The 11,681-nt window shown below is 33.0% G+C and overlaps 1 protein-coding gene across 1 annotated transcript in view; it reads left to right on the top strand.

Annotated features, from left to right (window-relative positions):
- Window positions 1-9,643, top strand: part of LOC114334252 (phenoloxidase 1-like) — an 86,662-nt gene extending 77,019 nt beyond the window's left edge. The window contains exon 12 of the mRNA XM_050655070.1: window positions 9,356-9,643. Within this exon, the coding sequence (XP_050511027.1) occupies window positions 9,356-9,432 (77 nt within the window). The 3' untranslated portion in view covers window positions 9,433-9,643. The remainder of the gene's footprint in view (window positions 1-9,355) is intronic.
- The last annotated feature ends 2,038 nt before the right edge of the window (window positions 9,644-11,681 follow it).

Consider the following 11,681-nt stretch of genomic DNA (forward strand, 5'->3'; position numbering starts at 1 on the left):
AAATTTTTTTTTTTTAATTTTTTGAGGTTATGTACGTTCTACCTGCGGGTCTATTAAAAAAGTAGCCATGTTTTATAGAAGCCTCAGCTATGCGTGTGAATTTTTTGAAATTTTAAAATTGATTGCATCCCAGCGAAAAAAAAAATAAAAACGAAAAATGAAGTTTTTGATGGTGGGGGCGGGGGGAAGGGAGTGGTGGGTTAAAATTACGCTGAATCTTATGTGTTAATCACATAGAACTTAAAAAAATAAAAAAAATGAATTCTGTTAGTAAGTTCTGTTAACTTTTAATTTATTTATCCCGTCCATAAGTGGAAAGTTTGATGCGCCACTGTCGACGCATGTGCCACTGAAAAGTGATGACACAGTGTTCAAACCTTTTTTTTAGGTTCTACTATTTAAGTCATAGGGTCCCATCGTGCCTAAATTGATTAAGAAATTTCACCTATAGCGGCTCTTAGTCTATAAGTGGTTTGAGACTTATTTAAGGAACAGTAGGCAAGATGCCGTGATAAGTTTAATGGGTAATGTTATTTTAAACAAAATTTTCGAAATAGCAAAAATCGCTAAATATTTTTCGATAATCACCGATTGTACCTACCCCAGACGTAAGTCATATTGAACAGCTAATCAGAATAAATTATCGAAAAAAATTTTATTGGTTTTTTTAAGCTAGTGATTCAACCGGTGAAGGTTTGGTTTCACCCCTATTCAGCGGTCCCCATAAGCGCGGTCCCCGATTGAGCGGTCTCAATACAGCGGTCCCCGTTTCAGCGGTACCCCGATTCAGCGGTGCCCGATTTAGCGGTCCCCAATAGAGCGGTCTCAATAAGAAAATAATAATATGACAATGATAAGTAATTAGTTTTATTGTAGGATATTATTTTAAAGTATTCTTGTTTGAAAATATACAGGTAATATCTAAGTATCTGGTATATACCCCAGTTAATAGGGAAAAAAATCATCGATTTCAGGTAAAAATGTTCTACAGGGTTTTCAAAGTTTTAAACGTTAGATGAGGGATAACTGATGATAATTCCGTGAAGACGTACAGCTGTTTTTGCTTTTTTTTTAAACAATTGCAAAGAATGAAAAAAGCAGTTTTTAGACTATAAAACGTTTCTTGTACATTTTAGAGAAAAATGTTTCAAATAAATGTAGATCTTAAAAAGTTCTTTAATTTGGTGGTAAGCATATTGTAATATATAAACAATTGACCGAGATAATTGCAAAAAACCCTCATTTTTGCAGTAAATTATAAATATTAATAACTTTATTTTTTGCACAATGACGTAAAATTTAATGACTCTAAATTATGTCATATAATGAGTTATTTAAGTGTGCTAAATTTCAACCAGATCGACCAAATAGTTTATAAGTTATTCAATTTGTTTATCCCAGAGAGCAATTGTTTATACAACTGTTCTTGCCCTACAGTGACTCTGTGAGATATTTAGCAGATCGCAGTCGATTATTTGAGACTTTAATTTTAAGACGTATTAAAAAAATTTTAACATTTTATTGAAATTGTTATTAAAAAAACTGTTTGAAAAAGACCTGACTTTTTAGCTTATAAACAATTAGAATAACTTAGATATTTTTTATGTTCCGTGCTTGTATGTAGGCTCAATGAAAAGCTGATGAAAAAATGCATATAAAAAAAGAAAAAATAATTTTATATGTTCATTTTTTATTGTTAAAACTACTGTCTTCAAGAGGGTCCTGTTTTTACTCATTTTCCTGAACGATGCCTCTCAAACGGCATGCTGCAGAACCAAACGCCGCTGAAACGGGTCGGTGGAATCGAGAACCGCTGAAACGGGGACTGTTAAAATGGGGTCTTACCGAAGGTTTAACAGAACTTATTTTGACAAATTTTGAAAAGTTATGGAAAAGCGGTGTAGTATAAATATGTTGCACAATGTAACTATAAATCTGTCAGATTATGTAAAAATGTTGTCAGCAACTATAGAAAAAATGAAAAGTTACAGACAATCTAGCTACGGGCAAATGAAAATTACTTCTAATAAAATTGCAGAAAATCTTGATATAAGTTCCGAATTTCCAGCTGAAAATGAGATTCGAGTCAGGAGAAAAAAGCGCCAATTTGATTACGAAAAATCTGTGGATGAGTTCTTAACAAAGGAAGATAAATTTAAAATAAATGTTTTCATCTATATTTTGGACATTAACATTAATTCTTTGGTTGGCCGTTTTTGGCTTCTATAGAACACTAGAAAAATAGTGTATGAATTTTTATTCAATACTTTCAATAGAAAAAGAATAAGGATTGGATATACATTCAAATGATATTGCGTGATATATCTCAAATGATACCATACCTACTCTATGAAACTTTTTTTAAAGGTTTTGAGATTTTGAACTGTTACCAAAACTGTGCCAAAATACCCTAATTTCTTTATACCCAAATATAGTTGTATCACTATGAATTTTATTAACACTGCCTGTTTCGGTAGCTAGTGGGGAAAGAAGTTTTTCAAAATTAAAAATTATTAAAAACTATTTACGAAGGTCTGTAAGACAAACAAAACTAAAAAATTTAGCACTCATTTCAAAAGAGTCCTCACTAGCTGCTACTTTAGACTACACCAATCTGATTGACAGTTTGCCAAAATTAAAAGTCAGAAGGGCAAAATTGTAATTTTTGTAAATGTTATTTAATGTTTATACATATTTCATTTAATTTAAGGTATGTTTTGTTTTTAAAATAGAAGTTTTCGTGTCGAAATCGTAAAAATTTTTTGTCGCTTCATTTAATAAAAATAAACGTTAATTCTCAATAATACTTAAGAAGCGGCATTTCGAAGACTTGCATCATATTGAAAAGATGTACTGCACGGCTCTGAATAATTAAACATATCGGTTAATAGCTTAATTACAGATTATTCAACTTCTTGCAAACTGAATAAATTGCCAAATCGTGTTATTTTTAATTGTAATTCCTAGTGTTGCAATCACTTCCTCGTTTAAATTGTATTCGTAAGCTTTCAAAGTCCAAAATTTTTGTTGCTATGCAAAGGCAATAAACTTATTGATAAATCGTAGAATTTTGGTGAGATTATAAATTAGCAGTCCGGACTCTTTTGGGTCGCAGTCTATTTAGAATAGATATTTTATTAGCAACTCTAGTTCGTAAGTCATCGTTTGAAGTTACGTCAATAGAGTGTAATTATCAGTAGCTGTCAATATAGGACAGTCTCTTATAAAATTATACCTAACCAACAACTATAGTGTAATCATTCAGAAGCTGCCAATAAAACCATTTTTTTACTCCACGGTTTCAACATTTGTTTATTATCGTCGATCGAGAATAAACGGACACAGGGCATTATAAAAAATTCGAAACATCTATTCATCATCATCATTCTCTTTACCTTATCCCTATGCGGGGTCGGCTTCCCCAATTGCATTTCTCCACACAATTCTATCTTGGATCATATCAATGTTAATCCCCTTTACCAACATATCCTGCCTTATCGCCTCCCCCCAGGTCTTCTTTGGTCTTCCTCTCCTACTCCTTCCAGGAATCTGCACTTCAGCTATTCTTCGTATTGGGTGATTAACGTCTCGACGTTGAACATGACCAAACCATCTTAACCTATGCTCTCTCATTTTGACATCAATTGGTGCCACACCTAGACTTCCATTAATATACTCATTTCTAATTTTATCCTTATTTGCCACTCCACTCATCCATCTAAGCATTCTCATTTCCGCCACATGCATACGTTTCTTCTTCACTGGGTACTTTCCATTCTTTATTGTCTAATGATTTGTATTTCTAGATCTCTGTACTTGGCGATATTTTTCTTGTATTTAAAACGTATATTATTACATATCACACGTTTTGGACCTGAGGATCTTTGACAATATACTTCAGACAATTTTTAGTTGGAGTAACCTGATCCTGAATGGCAAGTACGAAATTCTCTGTCTCGGGAATCACTTTTCCTGATGTCAACCTATAGTTAGATGCTGTATTGTCAACACATTCTTGGTTGACCTCAATGAGATGTCGCCCATAGAGTTGCACAAGTTTGACTTGAATGTTTGAACTTGACTTGAGTTTGACTTAATTTCAAGTCAAACTCAAGTCAATCCTTCTGACAAATAATTCAAGTCAAGTCAAACTGGTCAATCGTACAGGTTTGAAAATTCAAACTGTTTGTCAAACTAGTTTGAAAGAGTTTGAAAAATAATTTATTTCGTAGATATACTTTTTTAACAATCCACGAGGAAAATAAAATTCCTATAACTGGCTGTATACCATAAATCACAAAAAATACAGGATCCTTCGTAAAAGGTATATTTAAAAGACCCTAATAAGGGTTGCATCACAAAACAAAACGTTTTCGGATTAACAAGTAATCCATCATCAGTGTTAAGCCAATAATATGCATGCGTGAGCCACCAAAAAGTTATGGGTAAAAACCCTTTAAAAGGTATAAGATCTTATATTATACTACATATTATTATGTTTAAAATAGTTAGGTGTTGCAAATATTACTGGATATTACCCAGGGCAACATAGGACTCTAACCCACGTGGATGTGATATGAGAGGAATGAACCTCACATATTGAAAATTGAGTGTCAACTATATCTTTTAAAGGGTTTTTACCCATAACTTTTTGGTGGCTCACGCATGCACGTTATTGGCTTAACACTGATAATGCATTACTTGTTAATCCGAAAACGTTTTGTTTTGTGATGTAACCATTATTAGGGTCTTTTAAATATACCTTTTACAAAGGATGCTGTATTTTTTTTAAAATTTTTTATATACTTTTTTGTTGAGATAGACATGTCAGTTAGTTGTAGTGTTATAATAAAATCAATATTTATACATGAAAAACAGGCTATTGATTTATACTCTTAGTACAGAAATGATTAATAAACATTCAAAATTCAAAATATAGAAGAATCCCGAAAGGTCCATTTTATGACATACTATATTCTTAGTACATAGCACGTTAGACACAATATAAAGATTTTATATAGATTATTTGTATTTTTCAATTAAACTATATATAAACACAACATTTTTACTTTAAAAAAATTCCATCATTTTTTGACGGAAACTTCAAAATTAATGTGTACATTAATGGGGATAAAACTGTTATTCTGGCCAAACGCTTAGTTTAGCATAAACAGACCAAAGTCGGCGTTTAGTCTACAATTGCGAAACTGTTATGAATGGCAGTTATGGATATATGGCAGTTATGAATGACAGTTAAGAATGACAGTTATGAATATAGTCTTGTTATGCAAAACTAAAAACCCTCAATAGACAGAATGTTGCTTGGTTTATTTTTGTTTTTCTTAGTAACCGTTAACGTGACAATAACAGGGATTTTTCCAAGATAGTTTTAGCTATGTGTCACCAGAATCCGCTGTTATCTCGATTTTAAAGAAATGGCGCTTGGTCGAGTTATGCATAACGCTGTCCTTTTAAAGAATTAGTTCACTGTTTGTGATTTTATAACGCTGTTCTTTATTTTTACATAATAGAAGTATGTATGCACTTTGCAATTTTCATTGTTTTGAAATCACCTGCAGCAACATCAAATAAATCAGTATATTTATTTTTCTTAATTAATACTGCTTCGACTACAGATTGTTTCTCTTAATTTTTGCAGTGGGAATACCTTCAATATCAGACTCAATTTGTTCTGGTACTTATTCTGAACCGAAAAATATCCACATTCAGATATTATTTCCCAAAGCCACACACTTCAAAACGAACGTAATAAACAAGCCAAGCATATACTTCTTAATAATATGAACTACAAACTAATTTGCGGAGTAGCAGAATACAGATTCAGATCTATCCAAATAAGTCACAACAAAATCCGTACGCTCTCAATTAGAATTGGAAATAAACACGTTGCGCAATATGATATTCAAACTTCAAACTGTTTGAAGAAGTTTGATTTCAAGTCAAACCTAAAGATATCGAAATCAAGTCAAGTCAAACTTTTTTACAAAAAAAGTTAGATTTTCAAGTGAAGTCAAGTTTGTTGAATAAAATCAAACTAGTTTGACTTGATGCATCTCTAGTCGCCCATGCAAAGGATTTTCATCTAGATGCTGTTTGTAACATTCTCTTTGTCGTTTCTGTGTCAGGTTATGATTCTGCCGCGTATGTAATCATTGGTCTGATGACTTTCTTGTAAATTCTTTCTTTCCTTTCTTTCCCGATATTTCTATTTCTCCGGGTTGTTCCGTTCAGGCAACCTGCAGCTCTATTTGCTCTATTCACTTGAGCTTCAAGCTTTCCGTAAAAAAAAAGAATGTGTGTGCTTTGTACGCACGTAAGAAGTTATACTTCTATTATAATATAATCTAACTTCATATTATTATTTCAACGAAATTAATATACCTATCTACTTTACACAGTATTTTTGTATTGTATTTAAATACACTAAGCACCAAAATTAACGCACACCACCTTAAAAATGGAACATTTTTGATGTCTTGTATTTCCTAAACCTGCTGTTCGATTTTAGTGATTTATTTAATATGTTATAGCTTTATTCTTCAAAAATATCGATGTAATAATATTGTTGCTAAAAAGATAAGTGTCATTGTATACCGGGTGTAACAATGATAGTGTGTTTTTTCCTCAAAGTTTTTAACACCCTGTGGAATATTCTGGCGTGTATAAAATATTGAAATTAAAACTTAACTGTAGCCTTATGCTTTTTGATTCATTAGATTATGTTGAATAATAAAAAAGATAGGTACTTTAACAACTAGCCATGTTCTTCATCGATACAGGGTGTTTCTAAATAAGTGCGACAAACTTTAAAGAGTAATTTTGCATAAAAAAATAATGACCATTTGCTTTATAAACATATGTCTGCAAATGCTTCGTTTCCGCGATACGGGATGTTGAATTTTTTCTTACAAACTGACGATTTATTTATTGCCCTAAAACCGGATGAGATATGCCAATGAAATTTGGTAGGTTTTAACAAGTAGTTATTGCGCATTTTTGGCATACAATAAGAATATTTTATATTCACCATTGGCGTGCATACGGGTCATATTACCCGGTCATATTACCCGTATGCACGCCAATGGTGAATATAAAATTCTTAATTGTATACCAAAAAATGCGCAATAACTACCTCTTAAAACCTACCAAATTTCATTTGCATATCGCAACCAGTTTCAGAGCAAAAAATAAATCGTCAGTTTGGAAGAAAAAATTCAACATCCAGTATCTAGCAAACGAAGTATTTGCGGACATATGTTTATAAAGCAAACGGTTATTATTTTTTCATGCAGAGTTACTCCTTAAAGTTTGTCGCACTTATTTAGAAACACCCTGTATTGATGAAGAACGTTGATAGTTGTTAAAGTAACTAACTTTTTTATTATCCAACATAAGCTAATGAATCAAAAAGCATAATATTAAGAAAGCATAAGGGTACAGTTGAGTTTTAATTTCAATATTTTATATACCCCAGAATATTCCACAGGATGTTCCAAACTTTGAGGAAAAAACACACTATCATTGTTACACCCGGTATACAATGACACTTATCTGTTTAGCAACGATATTATTACATCGATATTCTTGAAAAATACAGCTATAACATATTAAAAAAGTAACTAAAATCGGACAACAAGTTTAGGAAATACAAGACCTCAAACATGTCCAATTTTTAAGGTGGTGCGTTAATTTTGGTGCTTAGTGTATTAAACTAATTTTAGAAAGAACAAAAAGAATACCAAAAATTAAAAAAAAGGGATATGACTTTGTCCGGATTCTAACAAGGGACCTCTCGATCCCTAGGCGAATGCTTTACCGATCAACTACCACCGCTTTTGTATTCAGTCGATCATTTCTAGTACATAATTACAATTACTGTGACAGATACATTAATTGAAAACATTTTCAATAATAAAAATAAAATAAAAATTCGATTTTTATTCAGTTGCAATGAGAAGGCAAAACAATCTTATTTCTCACTTAAAATACGGAGCGTAGTCCAGTCCTCTGAATCGACGATTTTTGACTCTTGTTGGAGTCTCATCGGAGAAAACGTAGGCCTGTTAATCCATACCTCAAGTGATCAACACCTAGAGTTTATCCCCCACACCGCAACTGACGTGAATGAACTAGGTGGCTAGTGTCATCTGGCAATTGAAAGATGAAGTAATTTTCAATCCTAATAGCAATATTATTAATATTTAAAAATATTAAAATATTACTAAAAGATTTTTAAATTGAAAACTTATTGGTCCATTTCCTTGGTAACACCTCCATGGACTCTAAAATTTGCAAGCCAGATGGATGCTTAAGCGAAGAAGACAACAGGGAATTCAAAAAACTTACATTTCACGACCCCCTCTGTTCAGCTGGTAAATTCCAACAGAAAATGGACCTAGTTACTCAAAGAAGTAACGACCAATATAAAAATAAAATAAAAACTCCATTTTTATTCAGTTGCAATGCGAAGGCAAAACAATCTTATTTCTCACTTAAAATACGGAGCGTAGTCCAGTCCTCTGAATCGACGATTTTCGACTCTTGTGGGAGTCTCATCGGAGAGAACGTAGGCCTGTTACTCCATACTTCAAGTGATTAACACCGAGAGTTTATCCCCACACCGCAACTGACGTGAATGGACTAGGTGACTAGCGTCATCTGGCAATTGAAAGATGAAGTAGTTTTCAATCCTGCAATAGTTACATTATTAATATTTTTATATTGGTCGTTACCTACTTCTTTGAGCAACTAGATGTATTTTCTGTTGGAATTTACCAGCCGAACAGACGGGGTCGTGAATTGTAAGTTTTTTGAATTCCCTCCTGCCTTCTTCGCTTCAGCATCCATCTGGTTTGCAAATTTTAGAAGCCATGGAGGTGTTACCAAGGAAATGGACCAATAAATTTTCAATCTAAAAATCTTTTAGTAATATTTTAATATTTTTAAATATTAATAATGTTGCTATTAGGATTGAAAACTACTTCATCTTTCAATTGCCAGATGACGCTAGTCACCTAGTCCATTCACGTCAGTTGCAGTGTGGGGGATAAACTCTCGGTGTTGATCACTTGAAGTATGGAGTAACAGGCCTACGTTCTTTCCGATGAGACTCCCACAAGAGTCGAAAATCGTCGATTCGGAGGGCTGGACTGCGTTCCGTATTTTAAGTGAGAAATAAGATTGTTTTGCTTTCGCATTGCAACTGAAGAAAAATGGAATTTTTATTTTATTTTTATATTGGTCGATAAATTCAAAAATGTTTATCTTGTTTGATTTTAGAATTTTTATTTTTGGTCTCTAATCGTTATTTTCAATATTATTAATGCTGTTACAGAACCACCTACCGATGAGCCCTTAGAAACTTCACCTAAAAAAGAAAAAGAACCAGGACATATCTTTGCAGCCGATTAAACCAAGTGTCAGGATTAGGGATGGAATTATTTATATCATTATCCGAGTTTACTCCTTGCGAAAGGATTCATTAATGTTTATTCAGATTTTTTTTATTATTTTGAACTGCTTACTTTGTATTTACCATGTACTGTGCATAACTAACCTTGTACGCTTTAGGCAAACGCTGTATTACTTTTGGTAATAAATTTAAATATTGCTTTACCTTTTATGACTGTCCTTTTGTTTTTATTTTTCTTAAGTATCCTGAACATTTAATAATGACAACTTGGGGAAGGAGAACAATACCAATAAACAAAAAAGGACTAAAAACCGGCCCACATAATTAGTAAGAGAGAACTAACGCTGCTCCAGTCTACATCAAAATTGTTAAAGAAAATCTCACAATAAAACACTGAAAACTTTTGTTTTCTATACTTCCACAAAATTTATTATTTACAACTATGTGACTACAGCTGTTTCGGCAGAGTGTCTTTCTCAAGTGATATAATTTACAATGTGTTTGCCTTTTTAAGTCTCTAACTGAAGAGGTTGAGGAGTGAGGAGCTGTTTGTCTCGAGTTGGTCATTCAGAATTATATCTGTATTTTTCAGTTTATTAATTTCCCTAGATTCTAAAAAAGATAGCTTAAGGCCTTTATTTTGGATATGCAGAATTTGAAACTTTTCATTGAAAGAATGATTATGATCTAGAAGGTGAATGAGTATGTAGAAGTGTCTGTTTTTCTATTGTTGAAAGCCCTTTTGTGTTCTGCTATCCGTTTGTCAAAAGTTCTGCCAGTTTGACGATGTGCGTTTTCGGACAGTCACCACAAGTTAGTTTGTACACACCACTCTGTAGTAGCTTTATCTTTCGGCTTTTATTGTTCTTAATATATTTGCTTAAGTTGTTGTTAGTTCTGAAAGCTGGTATTATTCCTTTCTTTTTTATGTATCTGGCTATTTTTGTTGTTATCTTGCCAGTATATGTGAGAGAGCAGAAGGTACTGGGTTCTTTCTGTGGTGGTGGATACACTAATGGAAAATTTTAAACCAAAAACTCCATAAGAAAGCCCTGAAATTAGTGTATCCACCACCACAGAAAGAACCTAGTACCTTCTGCTCTCTCACATATACTGGCAAGATAACAACAAAAATAGCCAGATACATAAAAAGAAAGGAATAATACCAGCTTTCAGAACTAACAACAACTTAAGCAAATATTTAAAGAACAATAAAAGCCGAAAGAGAAAGCAACTACAGAGTGGTGTGTACAAACTAACTTGTGGTGACTGTCCGAAAACGTACATCGGTCAAACTGGCAGAACTTTTGACAAACGGATAGCAGAACACAAAAGGGCTTTCAACAATAGAAAAACAGACACTTCTATATACGCACTTCACCTTCTAGATCATAATCATTCTTTCAATGAAGAGATTCAAATTCTGCATATCCAAAATAAAGGCCTTAAGCTATCTTTTTTAGAATCTATGGAAATTAATAAACTGAAAAATACAGATATAATTCTGAATGACCAACTCGAGACAAACAGCTCCCCACTCCTCAACCTCTTCAGTTAGAGACTTAAAAAGGCAAACACATTGTAAATTATATCACTTAAGAAAGGCACTCTGCCGAAACAGCTGTAGTCACATAGTTGTAAATAATAAACTTTGTGGAAGTATAGAAAACAAAAGTTTTCAGTGTTTTATTGTGAGATAAAATGAACTTCCATCAAGTAACGGTCGAATCCATCAATTAGTTAACGAAAATGTTGTCACAGAAGTTAATCCAACACCGTAAACATATCAAAACAACAACAAGGATTCAGGACCAAACAGAATTCAGGGCCAAAAACACCAAAATAAAATATATAAAACAGCAATCAGACTTGTCATATCATAACCTAGAAGAGACAAACTGTATGTCTGTATAATCATTATCTTTGCCTTATGCCTATGCGGGGTCGGCTTCCCTAATTGCATTTATCCACACAAATCTATCTTGGGTCATATCAATGTCAATCCCCTTTACCAACATGTCCTGCCTTATCGTCTCCCCCCAGGTCTTCTTTGGTCTTCCTCTCCTACCCCTTCCAGGAATCTGCATTTCAGCTATTCTTCGTATTGGGTGATTAACGTCTCGACGTTGAACATGACCAAACCATCTTAATCTATGCTCTCTCATTTTTGCATTAATTGGTGCTACACCTAGACTTCCCCTAATATACTCATTTCTAATTTTATCCTTCTTTGTCACTCCACTCATCC

This window comes from Diabrotica virgifera, chromosome 1, assembly GCF_917563875.1.
Source record: "Diabrotica virgifera virgifera chromosome 1, PGI_DIABVI_V3a".
Lineage (NCBI taxonomy): Eukaryota > Metazoa > Arthropoda > Insecta > Coleoptera > Chrysomelidae > Diabrotica > Diabrotica virgifera.